General features: G+C 38.7%; 1 protein-coding gene across 3 annotated transcripts in view; it reads left to right on the top strand.

Annotated features, from left to right (window-relative positions):
• DEPDC1B (DEP domain containing 1B) overlaps positions 1 to 23326 on the top strand; it is a 122033-nt gene extending 98707 nt beyond the window's left edge. For 2 of the 3 annotated variants that reach the window (XM_025387731.1, XM_025387732.1), the window contains 3 exons: positions 7539 to 7705; positions 9825 to 10001; positions 22330 to 23326. In XM_025387731.1, coding sequence (XP_025243516.1) covers positions 7539 to 7705; positions 9825 to 10001; positions 22330 to 22491 — 506 coding nt within the window. In that variant the 3' untranslated portion in view covers positions 22492 to 23326. Of the gene's footprint in view, positions 1 to 7538; positions 7706 to 9824; positions 10002 to 20388; positions 20575 to 22329 lie in introns of all 3 variants that reach the window. The other variant, XM_025387730.1, reaches the window with a different exon arrangement.
• The last annotated feature ends 3787 nt before the right edge of the window (positions 23327 to 27113 follow it).

Here is a 27113-nt window from a genome sequence, read left to right as displayed (position 1 = left end):
CTTCAAGTCACCAGCTGTATTAGCACCTAACAAGAGAGCCAGCTTGTCCTTTCAAGCTTTGAAGCCAAATATTGACTTCTCCCTTCCAGTTACAAATGTCCTAGATGGCATCTTTTCCCATTAAAGGCTGTTTTGTCTACATTGGAAATCTGTTGTTTAATGTAGCCACTTTCATCATGATCTTAGCTAGATTTTCTAGATAACTTGCTGCAGCTTCTACATTAACACTTGCTGCTTCACCTTGCACTTTTATGTTATGAAGACAGCCTCTTTCCTCAAACCTCATAAACTAGCCTCTGCTAGATTCTAACTTTGCTTCTATAGTTTCCTCACTTCTCTCAGCCTTCATAGAATTGAAGAGTTAGGACTTTGCTCTAGATGAGGGTGGGGCTTAAAGAAATGTTGTGATTGGTTGGATCTTCTATCTAGACCATTCAAACTTTCTCCCTATCAGCAACACACTGTTTCACTGCCTTATCATTTGTGTGCTCACTGGAGTGACACTTTAGTCTCTTTCAAGAACTTTTCTTTGCATTCATAACTTGGCTAGCTGTTTGGCACCGGAGACCTAGCTTGTGACTTCTCTCAGCTTTTAACCTGTCACCCTTACTAACGTCAATCATTTCTTTGATTTAAAGTGAAAGATGTATGACTTTTCTTTCACTTGAACACTTAGAGGCCATTGTAGGGTTATTAATTGGCCCAATTTCAATGTTGTTGTGTCGAGAGAATAGATAGGCCCAAAGAGAGGGAGAGAGATGGGGGAACCACCTATTGATGGAGCAGTCAGAACACACTCATTGGCTGATTAAGTTCACAGTCTTATGGGCATGTTGTGTGGTTCCCCCAAACACTTACAGTACTTATTGATCGTAGGTCATAATGATAGATAAAATAATAATAAAAAATGGAAATATTCTGAATTACCAAAATGTGCTACAGAGACATGGTGTGAGCACATGTTGTTGGAAGAATGGCGGTGATAGCCTTGCTTAACACAGGGTTGCCACAAAACTTCAATTTGTAAAAAATATAGTATCTGCAAACATTTCTTTTGGAAAGAAATGTCCTTAGTCAGATTGGGAAATTCCAGAAAGAGTCTCTCTCAGTGCTTCAGGAAAAAGGATCAGAAAGACTAGAGACCAGGCAGGTCAGAGGGAGACCTGGAGGTGCTTCTTTAGTTCACCAGATCAAATGCCAAGTGTCAGTATTTTAGGGTATTGTTTGCAGACCCCCAGTGCAATGATACAAGGCAAGTTACTGTTGGCATCAATAGCAAGCCCCAAGTGTGGCAGCACAAGATTTACATTCAAAAAGCAGGCCATAATAGTACACATTTACTTTGCACTATGTGGACCTTAGAGCTTGAATCCCTGGTGGCTTGACTGCTCTAGAGTGAAGGCAGGGAAACAAAGGAGTTTACACAGCCTGCTCTCTTGCCTCTGGGTGAGGGCCACATTCCTCAGGAGCAGTCAGGAGTTCAAGGGAAGGGGAGAAGTGGAAGCTCACTGAGCTCCTAGCCTGGCCCTGCTGGTCTCATTCGCCAGCCATAGTATAGACCTTCTGCCCTGTGAAAGGCTCCAGGAATGGCAGCCCGGCTGTACACTTTTCCAGGAGTGCACTCAGGACAATTCCATCAGGAAGTGATGAGGACCATTTGTTTGACCATTCCCTGATCAGGGATAATGGCTGGCACTGATAATGAGGCAACAGTTTTCTTCCTTCTGCTAATTAAGAGAGTCTGCCTTGGACTCTAGAAGCTGCAGAAACTGCCAAGTCATGCATTTAGACCACTTTTAGTTTTTACAAGTGCTGAATGGATCTTAAGAGTTAGTAACTTACCTTTCAAACAGTTAAGGAAGCATTTAAAGCATTTGCTTATATACTACTTATTAATTACAGAGGCTGCCAGACTTCATCTTAAATGGTGTCGAAAGTATCATTGGTGTTGAGAGTCTTTATTGACACCTTGGTAAAGTTCAGTGTTGTCACTGTGACATTGATGATATTGGCATTTTGTTAGGACTGATTGTTAGAAAGCTGATAGATGTTTATTACCACTCTCCCATCACACCTACTTTCTTCTAAACAGGCCCAAACTGTCCCTGCTAGAGAAATATAAAAAGAAGTTTCCTCACTAAGTTTCCCAGACAAACTTTGTCATAAACCATTGTTTGTTCTCAGGTCCCATTCAATTCCCAAAGGGAATTATTGACAATACATCATCTGGTCATTGGGTCTATTCATTCCCCCTGAAATTCATTGCTCTTGTGCCTCCTGTCTCCTCTTCCTCTGTGGTAGGGGGTGTATGGGCATTTGGACCCTACTGGGTTGTTGAGTGATCATTCTCTTGCTGTTGTCCCATGCTATGCATGTTAGAATAATTTCTCCTATTAATCTGTCTTTTGTCAATTTGTTTTCAGTGAACCTTCAGAGAGTGAAGGGGGGAGCTTTCCCTCTTCACCCCTATGGTATAAAAGTCACATCTATCTTGTTCACTAATATATATCAAAGGCTCAATAAAAGCCTTGTTGAATGAATTGTAAAAAAAAAAAAAAAAAAGGGAAGTGCAATAAAACAAGGTTATACCTGTATATTAATAGGTGACTCTAATAAAGACTTCTGTAATCTTTAACAAGGAGCCAACTATCAAATGGCAACTGCAAAGATAGTTCTCTCATTGAAGCTAACAAAGACATCTACAAACTTTCAGCTGAAAAATCGAAAAAGTTTGAGTTGTTTAGGACCTTCTAACACCAGAGAACGAGACATATCTTTTTGTATGTAATAAAAATGCAAGTCTGAAAATCTTCCAGTGACTCACAGAGTAATAACTGTGACAGAGGCTTTCTGAATTACACATAGTGAATTTTACAAAAACATAAAATATGGATGATGTTTATGTAAGTTTATATCTTCTTCCATACTATGTAATGTGGTTCTATAAGTGTTTAGGCATTTAGGGTTTAGGAGGGCATAATTAAATGATTTGTTATTCAATAATATGCTTGTGTTGGGACATTGTGGAATTTTACCTGCTGTTGTTGTGGGGCCCAGAGCCAAATTTAATGTTATCTATTAGGTCACAATACGTTTCTTCACCAGATTTTAAAGAAAATCTAGCTAAAGTTGTATGTGATTCATGTTGTGTCTTCCTCCTGATGTTAGTTTTAATGCTTTAAGGTAGTAGTAGCTATGACTGATGCCATTGAAACTTTCGGTTCACTTGACTCCTCTATATAGCCCATGGATACCCGGTGTAGTCCACTGATTTGGTTTTATGACTATTGATAACATTTTCTGATTTATGGAGGTTGACTTGTCCACAATCGGTGGGAGCTGGGATTTAATCCAGATATTCTGGCTACAATCCCAATAAGAGATGGGTCATTCTTATTCTTCATTCATGTATTCAAGTATTCATTCATTCATTCATTCATTCATTCATTCATTCATTCTTTACACAGAAATGTATTGGTACCTATGATGTACCAGGTATTTTTCTAGCTATGGGAGGCATATCAACAAACAAAAGTGTTAAGAATCTCTACCCTGTGGAGCTTAAATTCCAGTGGGGCAGAGGGGAAACAATGGTAGATAACATGATAAGTAAATTCTGTAGTATATTAGGTGGTAGTAATGTATACTTTGAAAAAAGTAAGCAGGTAAAGGAAATTGAGCATACCAATTTTATACCTCTTTGGAGGGAGAAATGAATTAAGTTTTCAATTTTATCTCATAAATTATGTCAAAATGATAGGTTTTGTCCCAAGCCTTTCCAAGCAGATAACTTGGAACAAGTGTTCTGCTCTTCTCCTGCCTCCCCACTACTCAGAACATTGCTATAAAAGATGGCTAAATTACAAGATCAACTTACAGAGTCCTACTTAATTCATTATATAGCTCAACTGTGGTTCAACTCTAGTAGTGTTATAGACCTAACCAGTCCTTACAGTGGGTTTTCTCCCCAGTCTGGTAAACTGTATTCCATGTTCCAGCTGCAGGTGACAGGACCTCATCCTTTCATGCTGCTCTTTTAGCTTTGGGAGTAAGCAACTCCCTCTCCCTCCACATTATCCAATATTGTGCAGCAGAGACTTCCTTCCATTAAAGATACTGATAGTGGCTCCTCCACTACCAGAAGCAGGAGGATGATCTTGGGGAATGATTATGGGTTTAAAGGAGGAAGAGATAGTAGCATAGGATTCTGTTTTCACAGGAAATAGGAAGGTTGACAGTTGGAAGGAATTGTAGAGGAGTCCCAGCTAGGATCAGTGACAGGAGGGAGGAAAAGGGAGACCCTGGTCTCACAGGAAGGTTGAGTTATTGGGATGTTTATGAGTCAAGGATAGTCACTCATCACCCTGTATGTAGGTTTGTGTAGATAAATTCCTGAGATGGATTTACCTATGCCTTCTTCCTTGATTTCTTGTTTGCTTCTTGTTTCTTTCTCCTTTTCCCTTTCCTTTTCCTTTCCCAGGGTATTGCTCTTTTGCCCAGGCTGGAGTGCAGTGGTGCAATCATAGCTCACTGCAGGCTCAAACTCACAGGTTCAAGTGATCCTCCTGCCTCAGTTTTCTAAGTAGCTAGGCCCACAAGCATGCACCACTATGCCTATCTAATTTTTTTTTGTAGGGATAGGATTTTGCTATGTTGTCCAGGCTGGTCTTAAGTGCCTGGTCTCCTCAGGTGATCCTCCTGTCTTGGCCTCCCAGAATGCTGAGACTATAGGCGTGAGCCACCATGCCTAGCCTCACTTAATTTTCACAAAGTCTGAAATTATTATCTACTCTAAGTTTGGCAAGGAACTGGTTGTTTAAAATTTAGTAATAATTTTTTGAAAAGATACAATGGATATAATTTTACATATTTGCTTAATATAATCCTCACAAAGAAATTTTTAAATTTCTTTTTATAAAATTCTGATTATTTTACAGCCCTGATGTACTCTTAATTTTAAAATATATTTCTTTTTTAACAAATTATTTTTCATAAAGGCTTTATAATCATCATACTTTTATTATTTTTAAAAAATATTGTACTAATATTGTTGCATAACTTCAAAAATTATCATTTAGTAGCCATGTAATACTGACTAATAATATAATATAATATACTATAATATGTAGTCTATTGATAAATATGTATTTGAGTGTTTATCTGTTTGCCTTGTATTATACTAGGAAATGTGGCTTGCCAAAATAAATGTATTATGCTTTCAGTTAGCTTGTAGTCTCATTCATAAAGCAATGTAGATACAGTGTAGTAAGGATAAGGTGAAATCTGCCTTTGCAAAGGGATTTTTAATTTGGGAAAAGAAGGGATTTGTGGGACAATGAGATAGAAGGCTTTACGGAAAAACTAGATGGCTTTATGGAGAAAGAGAATTTAACTAGTTATTACCAGTTCAACTGCTACATCCCCATTCAGACCATCAGCATGCTGTGTGTCTTCCTTTTTCCCTGCTTTCCCCTTGTAGCCTACAAAGTTCTGCACAATCCGCCTCTTGGCTGCCTCTCTAACCTGATTTCTGACTTGTGTTTTTCTTACACTCACTGTCTCTTGACGCTGGCCCCATTCCTGTACCTTACACATTCCCAGCATGCTCTCACGTTATAATCTTTGTAATTGCCATTTCCTCCACCTTGAAAGTTTGTCTCTGCACTATTTCCCTGGCTTGCTGTCATTTCCTTTGGATCTCTGCTCACATGTTACCTCCTTAGAGAGGGCCTTCCTGAAAATGAGAGAAGTGTTTTTTTGAGCACATTCCCTCACTCCCCAGCTTCTCTCCAATGTATTTTTCTCCATAGCATCTTTCCGCCTGACCTTGTGTTTTTATATCTTTTTGCTTTTCATCTTCTGGAACACAAGCTCCATGAGATCACACAGGGATTTTGCTTTATTCCTCACTATATGTCCCCTCCTAACACAGTTCCTGGAATACAGGTGAGGCTTCATAAATATTTGTTGAGTAAATGAAAGAATATATTAAAATATGATCGTAAACCTTTTTTCTTTCCATGATTTGATGATGTGGAATTGAAAACAGGTCTACATAGATGATAATGATGTAATCAACAGCATTCCCGAGTATGTCTAGGATCAGCACTTGGTCTAGAAAAGCTCTGTCTTCTGCCCTCCTTTCCTGTCCATGCACATCCACTGCCTTTGAGAATAAACCCAGTCTCCTTCATCTGGCAGTCAGGGCCTTATGAGACCTCATCTCTGTTGATCTTTCTAGCTTTACTTCTACCAAGTCATTCCCCTCATAACCTGTGCTGCAGTCATATTGAGTGGCTTATAGTTCCCCTCCTGTGGCCCTTGCAGATATTTCTTGCATTGCCTTTCATTTGTCACTTATTTGTTTATGGGTTTCTCCTCATAGTGCATAAGCTCTTCAAAGGAAGAGGCCTGGTATGTCTTTGTATTTCCGGGATCTAGCACAGTTCTTGTATATTGTAGATGGTCAGTAAATACTTACTCAATATAAAAGATGTTTTTTGCCTCCCAAAGACTAGTGGTAACTTGAAATGGTTGGATATAGGACAGATAAACTGATAGAAGCAGTTTTACCTCATTAGAGGGCTTGGATATAAGTGTGTCCAGTGACAAATATAGTAAAAAAGAGAGCAATATTATAATATCCTTTAAAAAAAAAAAAGAGAGAGAGAGTCTGGCTGTGTTGCCCAGGCTGGTGCCATCATGGCTCACTGTAACCTCAAACTCCTGGGCTCAAACAGTTCTCCTCTTCAGCCTCCTGAATAGCTAGGACTACTGGCGTGTGCCACCATGGCAGCTAATTAAAAAAATTTTTTTTTTTTTTGTAGAAATGGGTTCTCACTATGTTGCCCAGGCTAGTCTCAAATTCCTGGCCTCAAGTGATCATCCCATCTCAGCCTCTCAAAGTGCTGAGATTATAGGCGTGAGCCACTGTGCCTGGCTAGAATATTTTAGCTTTTAGCAAAATCATACCTGAGATGAGGAAGGATGACATATAATATGATTGAATCAGCACACTTAACTAAGAAGATAGCCTAACTGGAAGGAAGGGTTGTTTGACAGGCATTGTTTAGAAAGAAGGGGAGCCATTTGGCGGTGAACTATGTGGGCATTAGTCCTTTGTTTAGTCAGTGAGAGTCATGCAAGGTGGTCAGCCTGCTGACTGATGACACATTCATGTTCTTTCTATTTTGGACTAATTAACAATGTGAGTGTTGAGGGTTAGGGCAGTGTTAGCCTGGCTGCTCCTGGTTCAGGAAAGAATGCTATGAAAAGTGAGATATAGCTGTGTAGTGTATGGGAGGAGAAAATGGCTATATTTGGTTCTATATATTTGTCATGCCTGGTTGATGGTTTGTATTTTCTATAGCGATTTGTGAGTGACAATGGATCTATATTCAACTGACCCAGTATAGCTGAATATGTGATAATATTTTATGTAATTTTACTAATATATATTTTGTTAAAATATGACCATATAGAATCTACTAGGCTATAGGTGTTGAAAGATAACAATTTTTTTTTTTTTCCTAAATCAGGTTTGTTACAGAAAGAGAAAGTGGCAGTTGAAGCATTTCAGATTTGCTGCCTTCTCCTGCCTCCTGAAAATAGGAGAAAGTTACAGCTATTGATGAGGATGATGGCAAGGATTTGCTTAAACAAAGAGATGCCACCCCTGTGTGATGGCTTTGGTACCCGAACACTGGTAGGTTGATTTTTAACATCAGATATGACTTTTTGGAATGAAAGTCGACTGAGTAAGGTGTATTAGTTTGGGTGATCAGAGGGAAGTACAAAGCAGGCTTGCTTAAAAGAGCCACAGTCAGTGTTCAACCAGACTTGTGGTCATGCTTTTGGTCTAAGTGTCTTAAAGAACATAATGAGAAATGGAGACTTGAGTAGGGGGCAGACTCTGTAGAGAGATCTGCTACATCCTGTTCTCCCACTTAAAATTATTTTAAATTTATTCTTAATTGACAAATAAAAATTGCATATATTTATGGGGTACAATGTGATGTTTTAATCTATGTATACATTATAGAAAGAGTCAATCAAGCTAATTAACAGATTCATTACCATACCAACTTATCATTTTTTTTGTAATGAGAATGTTAAAAATCTATTCTTTTGGCAATTTTGAAATATACAATATATTGTTATAATTGTGGTCACCATGCTGTGCACTAGAGCACTAAGACTTGTTCCTCCTGTCTCACTGGATCTTTGTACCCTTTGACCAACATCTTCCATTTCCATGCCCCTGTACCCCCCAGCCTCTAGTAACCACCATCTAATCTCTGCTTCTATTGGCATATGTTTTTAAAGAGAGTTTATTTTAGAATTTATTTACTAGCAAAATCTCTTAATTTTCCTCAAAAAATGTCTTGGAGGAAAACTGGTGCTTCAGTGGAATGTATGTGCTTTCCATATCCTGCTAAGCCACTGTGTACTCCCTGGGGATTCACTGGCCCAGTTTTAGAAGTAATACAGTAAGATCAGAGGAGCACTTAGTGCCTAGGAGGATTCTTGATCTCTGTATTGTTTTGGAGTGAGTGAATGGCTAGAGAGGCTAATGGACCTTTATGAAAAGCGGAAGAAAACTTTATATCTATTCTGCATATAGAATACATGTGCAAAACTTTGCATGCAGTTTCCAGGCAATCACAGAGTCCCTGGGGTCCATGGTCTCCAGGCAAAAAGTTCTCTGCCTGTGTGTCTCTCTGTACATGTAAATGTAAGTGAAGATCATTTGCAGTGTGTTAATGAAATGAAGTCTTAGCAGAATTACATGATTTTATGCTTAAATATTTTGAAGGAAGATTGTCAGCAATAAAAGTAGTGGGGGAAAAAAAAAGCCAGTCCAAAGAACAGTATTAAGAATGGAGTAGTTAGGCTGGGCGTGGTGGCTCACTCCTGTAATCCCAGCACTTTGGGAGGCCGAGGTGGGTGGATCACCTGAGGTCAGGAGTTCTAGACCAGCCTGACCAACATGGTGAAATCCCATAAAAAATTAGCTGGGCATGGTGGCAGGCGCCTGTAATCCCAGCTACTCGGGAGACTGGGGCGGGAGAATTACTTGAACCTGGGAGGCGGAGGTTACAGTGAGCCGAGATCACACCATTGCACTCCAGCCTAGGTTACAGAGTGAGACTCCATCAAAAAGAAAAAAAAAAAGAGTAGTTAATATAAATTATATGGAAATTATTATATTATATTGATACTATAATGTATTTTGTATTTCTGCTTGCTGCAAAGAGAGTCTCATCACTAAATGTACTTCTTGAAAAGTCCCATGGCTTTGTTCAAAGGTGATTGTCAAATATACATCGAAAATCCTAGAGAAAATAAGTTAACTAGGAAAAGATGTAATGGTTGAGGCATGTGGACTGTGTTAGTGGTTTAAAACAAATCAATAATGAAATTAGGATAAATAATAATTGACTAAATGGCTATAAAGTGCTTTGAACTTAATAGTGCTGCATGATTCAAGTCATGGTGATAATGATTTTCGAAATTTGTTTTCATATATTTATATGTGTGTATGTGTATATATATGTATGTATGTTTAAAATCATGTGTAAAAGAGGTACCTTTAAAAATTGCTCAGATAAGCGTCTCTCTGCAGTCTCTTAACAGGAAGATGCACATTTTGTTTGTTCTGGTTGTTGAGACCACCAGCCCATTTGAGATGGCCGGGTACTCTTGGTAGAATGTGCACCCTGTGCCTTAGACCATTTCTTATATTTGCTTTTTGCAAATTAGTTTGCACTCAGTTCAGAAAAATACTCACTGCATTTACCCCCCTCACCCCACTCTTTTTTTAGATGGTTCAGACATTTTCCCGGTGCATCTTGTGTTCCAAGGATGAAGTGGACTTGGATGAGTTATTAGCTGCTAGATTGGTAACATTTCTGATGGACAATTACCAGGAAATTCTGAAAGTCCCTTTGGACTTGCAGACCTCTATAGAGGAGCGTGTGGCTCATCTACGAAGAGTCCAGGTAAAGGAGAGGATATTATCAGTCCTATAAAATTGGCAATATTAAGTCATGTAAGCTTGCTAGTCTTCTTGAGGCATTTTATTGTGAGGATTAAGTGAATTAATGTTTATAAAGTACTTACAACAGGTCTTGGCACATAGAAAGCCCCTGCATGTGTTTGTATTATCATTGAAAAGTTTATAGAATGCACATTTGGTTTTGTTATATCAATCCATGCAGCATATTTTTTATTGCTAATTCCTTGAATGAGTTTGTTCAGAATCTACATATACGTACTGATGGAAATGATTTTATGTGCAATTAGTGTCTTGATTCATAATTGCCCTGTGACCTAGTTTAATATTGCCACTTTTTGCATGAAAAAGCTAAGGCACAAATAACTTAAATAACTTTGTTTAAGGCTACAGAGCCGGAATTCTGATGGATGCAGTCAGCCTCTGGAATCAGTACTTTAAACTATCATTCCATATTCCCTGTCTAAAAATCATAGTACGGTAGAAGAACACTGGCATGAGAGCCATGAAACCCTGGCCAAATTCCTAGCTGTATCCTTTCCATTGTGTGACTCTGGGCAAGTCCCTTAACCTCTTTGGATTTTACTTTCTTTCCTCAGGCGTTAAAATGGGCCATTCTTACTTTATAAAGTTGTGAAGATTAGAACACTGTACTTTACAATTCTTAGGATGAGTTTCTGACATACGTCAGGTATTCTTTGAAAGGTAGCTGCTGCTATTGTCATGGTGGTTATATAAAAACAATGCAAAAGAAGTGTAATAATATATTACAAGAAGTGTAATAATATTACATAATAATAATAATAAAAGAAGTGTAATTATATATATACATTTTTATTATACTTTAAGTTCTATGGTACATGTGCACAACATGCAGGTTTGTTACACATGTATACATGTGCCATGTTGGTGTGCTGCACCCATTAACTCGTCATTTACATTAGGTATATCTCCTAACGCTATCCCTCCCGTCTCGCCCTTCCCCACAATAGGACTTGGTGTGTGATGATCCCCTTCCTGTGTCCAAGTGATCTCATTGTTCAATTCCCACCTATAAGTGAGAATATGCGGTATTTGGTTTTCTGTTCTTGCGATAGTTTGCTGAGAATGATGGTTTCCAGCTGCAACTGTGTCCCTACAAAGGACACGAACCCATACTTTTTTATGGCTATATAGTATTCCATAGTATATATGTGCCACGTTTTCTTAATCCAGTCTGTCACTGATGGACATTTGGGTTGATTCCAAGTCTTTGCTGTTGTGAATAGTGCCGCAATAAACATACGTGTGCATGTGTCTTTATAGCAGCATGATTTATAATCCTTTGGGTATATCCCCAGTAATGGGATGGCTGGGTCATATGGTACATCTAGTTCTAGATCCTTGAGGAATTGCCACACTGTTTTCCACAATGGTTGAAGTAGTTTACAGTCCCACCAACAGTGTGAAAGTGTTCCTATTTCTCCACATCCTCTCCAGCACCTGTTGTTTCCTGATTTTTTAATGATTGCCATTCTAACGGGTGTGAGATGGTATCTTATTGTGGTTTTGATTTGCATTTCTCTGATGGCGAGTGATGATGAGCATTTTTTCATGTGTCTGTTGTCTGTATGAATGTCTTCTTTTGAGAAGTGTCTGTTCATATCCGTTGCCCACTTTTTGATGGGGTTGTTTTTTTCTTGTAAATTTGATTGAGTTCTTTATAGGTTCTGGATATTAGCCCTTTGTCAGATGAGTAGATCGCCAAAATTTTCTCCCATTCTGTAGGTTGCCTGTTCACTCTGATGGTAGTTGCTTTTGCTGTGCAGAAGCTCTTTACTTTAATTAGATCCTATTTGTCAATTTTGGCTTTTGTTGCTGTTGCTTTTGGTGTTTAGACATGAAGTCCTTGCCCATGCCTGTGTCCTGAATGGTATTACCTAGGTTTTCTTCTAGGGTTTTTATGGTTTTAGGTCTAACATTTAAGTCTCTAATCCATCTTGAATTAATTTTCGTATAAGGAGTAAGGAAAGGATCCAGTTTCAGCTTTCTACTTATGGCTAGCCAATTTACCCAGCACAATTTATTAAATAGGGAATCCTTTCCCCATTTCTTGTTTTTGTCAGGTTTGTCAAAGATCAGATGGCTGTAGATGTGTGGTATTATTTCTGAGGGCTCTGTTCTGTTCCATTAGTCTATATCTCTGTTTTGGTACCAGTACCATGCTGTTTTGGTTACTGTAGCCTTGTAGTATAGTTTGAAGTCACGTAATGTGATGCCTCCAGCTTTGTTGTTTTGGCTTAAGATTGTCTTAGCAATGCGGGGTCTTTTTTGGTTCCATATGAACTTTAAAGCAGTTCCAATTCTGTGAAGAAAGTCATTGGGAGCTTAATGGGGATGGCATTGAATCTATAAATTACCTTGGGCAGTATGGCCATTTTCACAATATTGATTCTTCCTATCCATGAGCATGGTATGTTCTTCCATTTGTTTGTGTCCTCTTTTATTTCACTGAGCAGTGGTTTGTAGTTCTCCTTGAAGAGGTCCTTTACATCCCTTGTAAGTTGGATTCCTAGGTATTTTATTCTCTTTGAAGCTATTGTGAATGGGAGTTCATTCATGATTTGGCTGTCTGTTTGTCTGTTACTGGTGTATAAGAATGCTTGTGATTTTTGCACATTAATTTTGTATCCTGAGACTTTGCTGAAGTTGCTTATCAGCTTAAGGAGATTTTGGGCTGAGACAATGGAGTTTACTGAACGTACAATCATGTCATCTGCAAACCGGGACAATTTGACTTCTTCTTTTCCTAACTGAACACCCTTTATTTCTTCCTCTGGCCTGATTGCCCTGGCCAGAACTTCCGACACTATGTTGAATAGGAGGGGTGAGAGAGGGCATCTCTGTCTTGTGCCAGTTTTCAAGGGAATGCTTCCAGTTTTTGCCCATTCAGTATGATATTGGCTGTGGGTTTGTCATAAATAGCTTTTATTCTTTTGAGATACGTTCCATCAATACTGAATTTATTGAGAGTTTTTAGCATGAAGGGCTGTTGAATTTTGTCAAAGGCCTTTTCTGCATCTATTGAGATAATCATGTGTTTTTTGTCTTTGATTCTGTTTATATGCTGGATTACGTTTATTGATTTGCATATGTTGAACCAGCCTTGCATCCCAGGGATGAAGCCCACTTGATCATGGTGGATAAGCTTTTTGATGTGCTGCTGTATCCGGTTTACCAGTATTTTATTGAGGATTTTTGCATCAATGTTCATCAGGGATATTGGTCTAAAATTCTCTCTTTTTTGTTGTGTCTCTGCCAGGTTTGGTATCAGGATGATGTTGGCCTCGTAAAATGAGTTAGGGAGGATTCCGTCTTTTTCCATTGATTGGAATAGTTTCAGAAGGAATGGTACCAACTCCTCCTTGTACCTTTGGCAGAATTTGGCTGTGAATCCATCTGGTCTGGGACTTCTTTTGGTTGGTAGGCTATTAATTATTGCCTCAATGTCAGAGCCTGCTCTTGGTCTATTCAGGGATTCAAATTCTTCCTGGTTTAGTCTTGGGAGAGTGTATGTGTCCAGAAAATTATCCATTTCTTCTAGGTTTTCTAGTTTATTTGCTTAGACATGTTTATAGTATTCTCTGATGGTAATTTGTATTTCTATTGGGTCGGTGGTGATATCTCCTTTATCATTTTTTATTGCATCTATTTGATTCTTCTCTCTTTTCTTCTTTATTAGTCTTGCTAGTGGTCTATCAATTATGTTGATGTTTTCAAAACAACAACTCCTTGATTCATTGATTTTTTGGAGGGTTTTTTGTGTCTCTATCTCCTTCAGTTCTGTTCTGATCTTAGTTATTTCTTGCCTTCTGGTTTTGAATGTGTCTGTTCTTGCTTCTCTAGTTCTTTACATTGTGATGCTAGGGTGTCAAGTTTAGATCTTTCCTGCTTTCTCTTGTGGGCATTTAGTGCTATAAATTTCCCTCTACACACTGCTTTAAATGTGTCCCAGAGATTCTGGTATGTTGTATCTTTGTTCTCAATGGTTTCAAAGAACATCTTTATTTCTGCCTTCATTTTGTTATGTAACCAGTAGTGATTCAGGAGCAGGTTGTTCAGTTTCCATGTAGTTGAGCGGTTTTGATTGAGTTTCTTAGTGCTGAGTTCTAGTTTGATTGCACAGTGGTCTGAGAGCCAGTTTGTTATAATTTCTGTTCTTTTACATTTGCTGAGGAGTGCTTTACTTCCAACTATGTAGTCAATTTTGGAATAAGTGTGATGTGGTGCTGAGAAGAATGTATATTCTGTTGCTTTGGGGTGGAGAGTTCTGTAGATGTCTATTAGGTCTGCTTGGTGCAGAGTTGAGTTCAATTCCTGGATATCCTTGTTAACTTTCTGTCTGGTTGATCTGTCTAATGTTGACAGTGGGGTGTTAAAGTCTCCTATTATTATTGTGTGGGAGTCTGTCTCTTTGTAAGTCTCTAAGGACTTGCTTTATGAATCTGGGAGCTCCTGTATTGGGTGCATATTTATTTAGGATAGTTAGCTCTTCTTGTTGAATGGATTCCTTTAGCATTATGTAATGACCTTCTTTGTCTCCTTTGATCTTTGTTGGTTTAAAGTCTGTTTTATCAGAGACTAGTATTGCAACCCCTGCTTTTTTTGTTTTCCATTTGCTTGGTAGATCTTCCTGCATCCCTTTATTTTGAGCCTATGTGTGTCTCTGCATGTGAGATGGGTCTCCTGAATACAGCAAACTAATGGGTCTTGACTCTTTATCCAATTTGCCAGTCTGTGTCTTTTAATTGGACCATTAATCCATTTACATTTAAGTTTAATATTGTTATGTGTGAACTTGATCCTGTCATTATGATATTATCTGGTTATTTTGCTCGCTATTTGATGCATTTTCTTCCTAGCATCGATAGACTTTACATTTTGACATGTTTTTGCAATGGCTGGTACCGGTTGTTCCTTTCCATGTTTAGTGCTTCCTTCAGGGTCTCTTGTAGGGCAGGCCTGGTGGTGACAAAATCTCTAAGCATTTGCTTGTCTGTAAAGGATTTTATTTCTCCTTCACTTATGAAATGTAGTTTGGCTGGATATGAAATTCTGGATTGAAAATTCTTTTCTTTAAGATTGTTGAATATTGGCCCCCATTCTCTTCTGGCTTGGAGAACTTCCGCCGAGAGATCTGCTGTTAGTCTGATGGGCTTCCCTTTGTGTGTAACCCGACCTTTCTCTCTGGCTGCCCTTAACATTTTTTCCTTCATTTCAACTTTTGGGAATCTTACAATTATGTGTCTTGGAGTTGCTCTTCTCAAGGAGTATCTTTGTGGTGGTCTGTATTTCCTGAATTTGAATGTTTGCCTGCCTTACTAGGCTGGGGAAGTTCTCCTGGATAATATCCTGCAGAGTGTTTTCCAACTTGGTTCCATTTTCCCCGTCACTTTCAGGCACACCAATCAGACGTAGATTTGGTCTTTTCATATAATCCCATGGTTCTTGGGGGCTTTGTTCATTTCTGTTTACTCTTTTTTCTCTACTCTTCTTTTCTCGCTCCATTTCATTCATTTGATCTTCAATCGCTGATACTCTTTCTTCTAGTTGATTGAGTTGGTTACTGAAGCTTGTGCATTTGTCATGTAGTTCTCCTGTTATGGTTTTCATCTCTATCAGTTCTTTTAAGGTCTTCTCTGCATTGATTATTCTAGTTATCCATTCATCCATTCTTTTTTCATGGCTTTTAGTTTCTTTGCACTGGTTACGTAGTTCCTCCTTTAGCTCTGAGAAGTTTGATCAACTGAAGCCGTCTTCTCTCAACTCGTCAAAGTCATTCTCCGTCCAGGTTTGTTCCATTGCTGGCGATGAGCTGCGCTCCTTTGGAGGGGGAGATGCACTCTGATATTTTGAATTTCCAGCTTTTCTGCCCTGCTTTTTCCCCATCTTTGTGGTTTTATCTGCCTTTGGTCTTTCATGATGGTGACGTACTGATGGGGTTTTGGTGTGGGTGTCCTTTCTGTTTGTTCGTTTTCCCTCTAACAGTCAGGACCCTCAGCTGTAGGTCTGTTGGAGATTGCTTGAGGTCCACTCCAGACCCTGTTTGCCTGGGTATCAGCAGCGGAGGCTGCAGAAAATAGAATATTGCTGAACAGCAACTGTTGCTGTCTGATTCTTGCTCTGGAAGCTTCGTCTCTGTGGTATACCCTGCTGTGTGAGGTGTGAGGTGTCAGTCTGCACCTAGTGGATGTCTCCCAGTTAGGCTACTCAGGGCCAGGGACCCACTTGAGTAGGCAGTATGTCTGTTCTCAGATCTCAACCTCCGTGCTGGGAGAGCCACTGCTCTCTTCAAAGCTGTCAGACAGGGGCATTTACCTTTGTGGAGGTTTCTGCTGCTTTTTGTTTAGCTATGCCCTGTCCCCAGAGGAGGAGTCTACAGAGGCAGGCTGGCCTCCTTGAGCTGTGGTGGGCTCCACCCAATTCGAGTTTCCCAGCGGTTTTGTTTACCCACTTAAGCCTCATCATGGCAGGCGCCCCTCCCTCAGCCTCACTGCTGCCTTGCAGTTAGATCTCAGACTGCTGTGCTAGCAATGAGGGAGGCTCCGTGGGCGTGGGACCCTCTGGGCCAGGTGTGGGATATAATCTCCTGGTGTGCCTTTTGCTAAGACCCTTGGTAAAGTGCAGTATTAGGGTGGGAGTTACCCGATTTTCCAGGTGTTGTGTGTCTCAATTTCCTTTGGCTAAGAAAAGGAATTCCCTTCCCGCTTGCGCTTCCCAGATGAGGTGATGCCTCGCCCTGCTTCAGCTCTTGATGGTCAGGCTGCGCCCGTGGTCCAGTGCCAAGTGTCCAACACGCCACACTGAGATGAACCTGCTACCTCAGTTGAAAATGCAGAAATCACCCGTCTTCTGTGTCGCTCACGCTGGGAGCTGGAGGCTGGAGCTGTTCCTATTCAGCCATCTTGGGCACCCCTCCCAGTTATAATATATATTATCCTGTGGACCCCAAAGTGGGGTTTTTATGTCAGTCTATGGGAGCAGAAACTCGGTAAAGGCAGGCAGAAGGTCCACTTGACTCCTTCTGACTGATTGGACCTCTTCTCATTTGAGATCTTTTTGAGGCACCACAATTAAGGACCAGTGAACTGCGTCCTTCTGAGGTATTACAAAAATAATTAACTGTGCAGCTCTTTCTAGAAGGCAATTTTAAAATTAAATTTTTTTCTTATTTTTTTGCAATGATCAACCTAACACATTGAAGAAACATGGGAAATATAGAAAAAACCACACCAAACGGTATCAGTGTTACACTAAAATGTTCATAGTCAGTATTACAGTTTTTCAGATTTTTTTTTCTGTGTGTGTCTGTCTATATCCATGCCTGCCTTACTCTCTTCCCTCTCTCCTCTCTCCTCCCTCCCCTGCCCTCCCTTCATCCCTTTCTCCCTTCCTCCTTTCCTTCCTTCCTTCCTTCCCTCCTTCCCTCCTTGCCTCCTTCTTTCTTGCCTGCCTCCCTCCTGCCTGCCTCCCTTCCTGCCACTTATGTTCTCTTAACATTGAGAATAAATTCCCCCATCATTAATTATTCTTGATTGGTATGAGAGTGGCTAAGAGCACAGACTCAGGAGACTTTGAATTCATGACATGCTTTTTGTTAGCTGTGTGACCTTAGGCAAATTATATAACATGTCTCTGCTTCAACATCTGTCCCAACATTTCTCTTTCTCATCTGTAAAATGGGAATAATAGTAGTTAATATTTACCTCATAGGGTTTTTCTGGGGAATTAATACATATGATTAATACATGTGGGCTTAATACATGTGAAATGCTCACAATAATGTTTATCACATTGTCAACCTACAATTAGTAGCTGCCTTTGTTGTTGGTATCATCATTATTGTTATATTATTCTATAGTAATATTATTGGCCACACAGTATTCCATAATATGGATATACCATAATTTATTTAAATGATACTTTTTGGATGGTATTTAGATTGTTTCCATGCTTTTCCCCGTTTTGGAGGCAGTTACAGTAAATATTTTTAAAGGTAGTTTTCTTTTTTTTGGCGGATCTGTGATTATTTTCTAAGAATAAATTCCTAGGGACAGCATTGCTTGGCCAAAGGCCATGAACATATTTAAAGTATCGATAGCATATTGCCAAATTTCCCTTTAGAATGATCATTTAAATTTACATTTCTGTCAGTGGTATAAGAAAGTGAGTGTTCATTTCTTTGCACCTTTGCCTACTCTGGATATTATTAATACTCGTACATACCTTTGCCACTTGCATGGGTGAAAAGTGTAATCTTAACTGCTGTTTTAGTTTAATTTTTTTTCTTCTGATATTTTTATGAGCCAAACCTAAAGAAAATAAAAATGAACAGAAATACTTCACCAGGTTTCGCAAGGAAATGTTATAGCAGTGTATTAGTCTGTTCTCATGCTGCTAAGACATACCCAAGACTGGGTAATTTGTAAAGGAAAGAGATTTAATTGGCTCATGGTTTAGCATGGCTGGGGAGGCCTCAGGAAACTTACAATCATGGTGGAAGGGGAAGCAAACACATCTTTCTTCACGAGGCAGCAGGAGAGAGAAGCGCCGAGCAAAAGGGAGAAAATCCCCTCATAAAACCATCAGATCTCATGAGAATTCACTCACTATCATAAGAACAGCATGGGGGTATAACTGCCCTGTGATTCAATTACCTCCCATCTCCCACAACAAGGGGATTATGGGAACTGCATTTCAAGATGAGATTTGGGTGAGGACACATCCAAACCATATCAAGCAATAACTATGTCGCCCTATATACTTGCTAGGTTTGTGTATTCACATGCATAGCACAGGCATATATTGTAGTAACAGCCTTGTGAGCCCTTTACTATTGAAGTTCAGAAGGCTGAGCTATGGTGATTAATTTAACTGCTGGTAAACATGATCTTGTGAAGAGACACTACAGTGTGCTCTGAATAAAATCAGTAGTGATTAATGTGTCCAGTTACCTTTTCTCTCTTGCAAGTACATATTAGAATTGCCAAGCAGTTGTTCCATTCAGCACTCAGAACCTATAGATCATTGTTATCTTGATTAGGCTCCTAAGCCTCTACACAGTATCACATTTAGGGGAGTGCTTCTCTGAAAATGCAGTGTTGCTTGGATTATTCCAGTGATTGTTTTAGGACAGTTTCAGGGCTGACCCTGGGATACATTATGAGGTAGGCAATGTTTTTGACACAAGCCTTCTATGATCCTCATCTGCAACCTTCTGTTTCAAAAGACTCCAGACTCTGAAATTAAATATTTTCAATGTATGTTCATTTATTCACAAGTCTTTTTTTTTCTTTTTTCCTCTTATTTCTTCTCCCTTATCCCTTCTGCACTGTCTGCACATTTGTTGTTTTACTTGATTCTCACAGGTAAGATGTTAGAAAATGTTTGTAGTACTCCTCTCTTCCTAAAAGCTTAGCTAAATGCGTGCCACTACTATCCTCAAGGCATTGAGAATCCGACTCTTCAGATGTGGGAAGGCGCCTGGATAGTTCCAATGAATGTCTAACATTATCGATGTTTGAATCATTTTAGTCAATGTGTTTAATTTATGCTTGAATTTCAGATCTTGTTAAAAGAGGGCATGCCGAGACTAGCTTGGTCATGGAGACCCTAACCCAGTGTCGCTAGAGGAATTAAAGACACACGCAGAAATACAGAGTGTGGAGTGGGAAATCAGGGGTCTCACAGCCTTCAGAGCTGAGTGCCTTGAACAGAGATTTACTCACATATTTATTGACAGCAAACCAGTCAAAAAATTTACTAAAAGTATTCCTTACGGGAAATAAAGGGATGGGCCGAAATAAAGGGATGGACTCTGGATAGTTATCTGCAGCATGAACATGTCTTTAAGGCACAGATTGCTCATGCTATTGTCTATGGTTTAAGAATGCCTTAAGCGGTTTTCCACCCTGGTGGGTCAGGTGTTCCTTGCCCTCATTCTTGTAAACTGACAACCTTCCAGCGTGGGCGTCAAGGCCATCATGAGCATGTCACAGTGCTGCAGAGATTTTGTTTATAGCCAGTTTTGGGATCAGTCTATGGCCAGATTTTGGGGCCTGTTCCCAACAAGGGCACAAGCTTTTTTGTTATTGAAATGGCTCTTGGGTTTACAAAGGTAAAAATCCCATTTAAAACTGTGGCTTTAAACAATAATATTTTGAAGTTATGGAAATGCTTTTACTTTTCAATATAGAGTTTCCCCCAATCAAATTTTGAGGACTAACATGGCATCGCTACAGTACAAGGAGGTATCCCGCATTTGATCTGAACTAATTCTTATAATTTATTTGAAAATATGCTATATTCTTTCACTCCTAATCCTTTTGCCTCAGATAAAATACCCAGGAGCTGATATGGATATCACTTTATCTGCTCCATCATTTTGCCGTCAAATTAGTCCAGAGGAATTTGAATATCAAAGATCATACGGCTCTCAGGAACCTCTGGCAGCCTTGTTGGAGGAAGTCATAACAGATGCCAAACTCTCCAGCAAAGAGAAGAAGAAGAAACTCAAGCAGGTAAAAGGATATTCTTTTTTTTTTTTTATTTTTTATTTTATTTTATTTTATTATTATACTTTAAGTTCTAGGGTACATGTGCATAACGTGCAGGTTTGTTACATATGTATACTTGTGCCATGTTGCTGTGCTGCACCCATCAACTCATCAGCACCCAACTACTCGTCATTTACATCAGGTATAACTCCCAATGCAATCCCTCCCCCCTCCCCCCTCCCCATAATAGGCCCCGGTGTGTGATGTCCCCCTTCCCAAGTCCAAGTGATCTCATTGTTCAGTTCCCACCTATGAGTGAGAACATGCAGTGTTTGGTTTTCTGTTCTTGTGATAGTTTGCTAAGAATGATGGTTTCCAGCTGCATCCATGTCCCTACAAAGGACACAAACTCATCCTTTTTTATGGCTGCATAGTATTCCATGGTGTATATGTGCCACATTTTCTTAATCCGGTCTGTCACTGATGGACATTTGGGTTGATTCCAAGTCTTTGCTATTGTGAATAGTGCCGCAATGAACATACACGGATCTAGAACTAGATGTACCATATGACCCAGCCATCCCATTACTGGGGATATACCCAAAGGATTATAAATCATGCTGCTATAAAGGACATTCTTTATAAATCATTTTTCTCCTCCCTACTGTTTTTTTTTTAATTTTAATAGGCTTCATATAAATCTCATCTTCTGAGCCATAGCAGTTTTCTAAGTATACTAGTCAGTTCATACATTCCAGAAGTCTCAATGATTTACTCACTATGGTCAGTTTCCTAGATCTATATTCTTCAGTGTAAACCTGTTACCATTGCCAAACTCTTCATTGACAGAGTTATTCTCTAATATTTGTCCTTTATTTTGGTATGTGGCATGATGTGAATTAGCAGAGCATCTACATTAATCTCAGAGTAAAGATCAGTGAGGGTAGATTTCTTTTCATGTTTTCAAAAGGCAAATCCGATGGAATTCATAGATGTAAAATATCTAGAGTTTAAAAGTCATTGGTTTTAGATAGCCACTATCAAATTAGTTTCCTGCCTCAGGTATCAGTACAAGTTTTTAGTTCCTCTTATGTTAGGGAACACAGCTTAGGGTTCCAGAGAATTGTTTTTAACTCACAATATGTTAATTTTGACTATTCATCACGATTGATCCATGATCAGGTGAGTGGTTGTTGTTTTTAAAGACCGAACTCTACATAGTTGGATTCGGGAAACATCGTACGTGTAGGGTTACACATAGAGCACCAAGAGTTCTGGGTTTCTAATCATATTATTCTCAGAGTAATTCTGGAGGAGAGTTTGGTGGTGAAGATCCACAGAAAGTATACTGCCTCTCTTTTAAGCTTTTCACAAAGTAATATACACCAGAATATTCCCTCTTCCATTTGGGCAGAAGCTGGTGGGACTGAGTTGGAGAAGCAGAGAAATGGTGAAATGTAATTGGGACAAAATTTTATTTAGCTGTGTAGAACAGAAGTTATTTTGAAGTCAGAGTTACTTGTGAATATTTAAAAAGTGAGGTCTATTTGTAGTTGGCGGTGGGGGAAATTTTAAGAAACATGATTAAAAGGGGAACTTACTTGAAGCTTAGATCAAAAGAAAGATAGATTAACTCTATAGAAATTGGAATCAAATGGTTTAACAAAAATAAACAAAAATAGGAAAGTACAGGCTCAGAAACTCTTACAATTTGGCTGCCTAATTTTATTGGCTTTTCTGTGTCTTTTTTTACTCTTCTTGGACCATTCGTTATTTTAGTTTCAGAAATCCTATCCTGAAGTCTATCAAGAACGATTTCCTACACCAGAAAGTGAAGCACTTCTGTTTCCTGAAAAACCCAAACCGAAACCACAGCTGCTAATGTGGGCACTAAAGAAGCCTTTCCAACCATTTCAAAGAACTAGAAGTTTTCGAATGTAGTAATACTTCCACAGCAACAGGCGCCAGAGACCACTGTTGTTGTTTTGAGTGAATGGTGGTTAGGAGAAAGACTTTGGTGGTGGAAGAAAGAAAAGCATAAAACAAAGACTACTGAAATGTAGATAAAGATTGCCTTAGTTTTTAAAAATGTTTAGCCATTAGTATTTTTATAAAACTCAATGCTATTTTTAAAGTGTATAAATTGGTTAAAATTTATGAGTCAAATATATAGTGATAATGTTAACATGTTTGTAATTGTTACAAAATTTAAGGGTATTTTTATCTCTGCTTTCTTTTTTATGGTGTTTATTAAATAATTGTGTATATACATCCTAGCTACTAATATCTTTATTACAGCCTTAAGACTTAATTTTAAGTCTTAAAAATAGTGTGTATACTTGAATAAGAAAGACACTGGGTACTGTTAATATGATGCTATTGACTTAGTAGCCAATTATGATTTCTCCTGTATAAATTCCAGTTTTTATTGCGGCATATAAATTTTGTAATGTCTTATATTGTGATGGCTATGTCTTTTATTGCAGATTTATTGGATATTATGACAGATTTTACTAGAGCTAGTGTTTTTATAACGTATATATTAGTTGATGTTTACCTATAAGTGGAGTAGATTTTCATCTGCCTGCAATGGTATAATTTCAGTCCTAGCTAAAAATGGAAAGTTGAACTGGATAAATTCTTTGGGTACCCTTAGACCTGTGATTCTAAGTCAAACACAAATGGGTTAAATAAAATGAGACTACTTCCGTTATATATTTTCATCCTTTTGAAAGTAAGTGAAATGTAAATAAATTTATTTTTTTTTAAAATGCCATACCTCGTGTTTCTTTTTTCGCATTTATTTAGATCGGTTAGAGAGCATCCTCAAATGCCTTTGCCAATGATCTTCATCAGTCATTAATTTCTATGAGAAAATAGAAAGTAAGATTTGGGCTTTTGTATTGACTGGCCTTTAGGTGAGCACTTTGTTAATTTTTTAGCATTGCTTTGCCCTTTTGTAAAATTGTGGTGCACTTGGATTATGGAGCAGCTGAAAGTCTTCCTCTGAGCGCAATTACCCAAAAAGCTGAGAGCAACACCTACTAATTGACTTACAGTACTCCTTGGACTGATTTTTCTTTGCACTTAAGATTTGCTCCTGTTTTCTTGTAGCAAAATACCTCCTACAATTGATGCAGATTTTGCTTTTAAAAATGGATCAAAGTATTCCTAATGGTTTGGGTACCACCTTACATTCCAAATACATAATGTAATGGGAGATTTTTAGTGTTTCGGGATTCATTCTCAGACTTTGGCATTCTGTTTAGAGCCAAGAATAATTACTCTTTCTGCTCTATTTTCACTCCAAGGTAGAGTTTATTTTTCAGAGTCTCTTTTCCTGTTGCTTATCTTTGAAAGTATATGTAGTTGTTTTCTTTCCTTTTTTTTTAAGATTACTTTTTTAAAAAAAATATAACATACTTATGGAGAGATCATAAAATATAAGCACCAACTAAATGTGAAATAGATGACTAGATAATAGCAGTTATCCAAAGTGGTTGTCCCAATTAACACTCCCATTAACAGTGTATGAGAACTCCTTTTGTTTAATATCCTCACCAAAACTTGATATTGGCAGAGTTTGAAATGTTGTCAATGTGGTGGGTATTAATAGTGTCTGATTGTGGTTTTATTTGCATTTCCCTGATTATTAATATGGCTGAACATTTTTTCCTTTTTTTTTTTGACTTTTTTGTCTTTGTACAAATTTTAATATCAGATCAAGCCTACACACCACGCACACAGAGACACACACTCACCCTGTTGAGTTTTTTTAAAATTTTGATTGTATTATATCTATAAATCAATTTGGAGAGAATTGCTATCTACAATATTAGGTCTTCTAGTCCATGACCATGGTTTACCCTTCCATTTGTTTGAAATAAATGAGAAAAAAGTTGTTCTTTTCTTTGAAGATTTACAAATCTTTTGTTAGATTGTTCCCAAGTGTTTGATACTTTTAAAAAAGTATCAAAATTTTCAAAGAAGATAGTACCCATTTCTTGTTTCAACAGTTACTCAGCTGATCAATGTTGATGTTCAATTCTTTTGTAAATGGTGGTGGTGTAAAATTTCCTTATACTGTTTGTTGCTTGTGTATGGTATAAAACTTAGTTTTCCTGAGTTTTGTATACAATGAGCCTTGCTAGACTTGCTAATTCTAGACATTTGTGTGATTCTTTTGCATTGTCTACATATTAGGGAAAAAACAACTTTTGCTTTGCCGTTCTGTGGTAGACAGCATCTATATTGTCCTCAGTGATCCTTGCTTCCTGGTATTTAATGCCTTGTGTAGTCTCCTGTCCTTGAGTGTGGGTGGAGCTAAAATGACACATTTCTAAATAATAGAATACATCATCAGTGATGGGGTATCACTTTTGAGATTAGATTCCAAAACTCTGGCTTCATCTTGCTTGTCTTCCTTCTTATTCTCTCCCTGGCTTGCTCTGGGGAAAGCCAGCTGTCATGTTGTGAGCTACCCTTTCAGAGGCCCACCAGGCAAGGAACTGATGTATCTGGCCAACAGCCACCGTGGATGTGAAGCCTACCAACATCTTTATGAGTGATCTTGGAAGTGGATCTTCCCTTGGTCAAACCTTGAGGTGACTCTAACCTTAGCTGACACCTTGATTGGAGACTTTTGAGAAACTGTAAGCCAGAGGACTTAGCTAAGCTGTGCCTGGATTCCTAATCCACCGAAACTGTGATATAATAAATGTTTATTGTTTTAAGCCTCTTAATTGAAGAGTAATTTGTTATAAAGTGACCTAGATACAATATACTTTCCAATCTTTATTTCCTTCCTTCCTTCCTTCCTGCCTGCCTGCCTGCCTGCCTGCCTCCGTTATTTCTTTTCCCTGGCTCCCTCCCTCCTACCCTCCATCCTTTCATTCTTTTTTGTCTCAGGACACTGGAGATCTTCAGTATAGCAGTTCCCTGTTTCCCCTTTATCTGCTGTTTCACTTTGCACAGTTTCAGTAAGCCATGCTCGACCACAGTCAGAAAATATTAAATAGAAATTTCTAGAAATAAACAAGTTTTAAATTGTATGCTGTTCTTATAGCATGATGAAATCTTGGACTGTCCTGCTTTGTCCACTCTGAAAATGGCTTATCCCTTTGTTGCGTGGATCCATGCCTGGTAGACCAGGTGCATTGTCAGTGAGCAGTAATATTTTGAAAGGAATCTCTTTTTTTGTTTTGTAACATGTTTTGTTTTTTTTGTTGTTGTTGTTGTTTTAGCAGCAGCTCTCAATAGTGGGCTTAAAATATTGAGTAAACTATGCTGTAAACAGATGTACTGTTATCCAGGCTTTGTTGTTCCATTTATAGAGCACAGGCAGAGTAGATATAGTGTATTTTTTAAGGGCCCAAGGATTTTTTGAATGATAGATGAGCATTTGCTTCAGCTTCAGGTCACCAGCTGCATTAGCTCCTAACAGGAGCGTCAGCTTGTCCTTTGAAGTTTTGAAGCCAGGCATTGGCTTCTTTATAGCTATGAAAGCCCTAGATTACATCTTCTGCCAATAGAACGCTGTTTTATCTACAGTGAAAAGCTATTGTTTAGTGCAACCACCTTCATTAATGATCTTAGCTAGATATTCTGGATAACTTGCTGCAGCTTCTCCAGCCTTTGTTGCTTCACCTTGCACTTTGCAGTTATGGAGATGGCTTCTTTCCTTAAACCTCATGAGCCAAGCTCTGCTAGCTTTCAACTTTTCTTCTGCAGCTTCCTCACCTCTCTCAGTTTTTACAGAATTGAAGAATTAGGGCCTTGCTCTGTATTAGGCTTTGGGTTAAGGGAATATGTGGCTGGTTTTATCTTCTGTCCAGACCACTCAAATTTTCTCCATTTCAGCAATCAGGCTGCTTAGCTTTTGTATCATGTGTGTGTTTACTGGAGTGGTGCTTTTAATTTCCTTCAAGAACTATTCCTATCTGTAAAGGATTTTATTTCTCCTTCACTTATGAAACTTAATTTGGCTGGATATGAAATTCTGGGTTTAAAATTCTTTCCTTTAAGAATGTTGAATATTGGCCCTCACTCTCTTCTGGCTTGTAGAGTTTCTGCCAAGAGATCTGCTGTGAGTCTGATGGGCTTCCCCTTGTGTGTAACCCGACCTTTCTCTCTGGCTGCCCTTAACATTTTTTCCTTCATTTCAACTTTGGTGAATCTAGCAATTATGTGTCTTGGAGTTGCTCTTCTCGAGGAGTATCTTTGTGGCGTTCTCTGTATTTCCTGGATTTGAATGTTGGCCTGCCCTACTAGGTTGGGGAAGTTCTCCTGGATGATATCCCGAAGAGTGTTTTCCAACTTGGTTCCATTTTCCCCCTCACTTTCAGGCACCCCAATCAGATGTAGATTTGGTCTTTTTACATAATCCCATACTTCTTGCAGGCTTTGTTCATTTCTTTTTCTTCCTTTTTCTTTTGGTTTCTCTTCTCGCTTCATTTCGTTCATTTGATCCTCAATCGCTGATACTCTTTCTTCCAGTTGATCGAGTCGGTTACTGAAGCTTGTGCATTTGTCACGTATTTCTCGTGTCATGGTTTTCATCTCTT

The sequence above is a fragment of the Theropithecus gelada genome, chromosome 6 (assembly GCF_003255815.1).
Source record: "Theropithecus gelada isolate Dixy chromosome 6, Tgel_1.0, whole genome shotgun sequence".
NCBI classification, from domain to species: Eukaryota; Metazoa; Chordata; class Mammalia; order Primates; family Cercopithecidae; genus Theropithecus; species Theropithecus gelada.
Note: the sequence above shows the minus strand (reverse complement) of the source record. Positions and strands in the feature narration are given on the sequence as shown.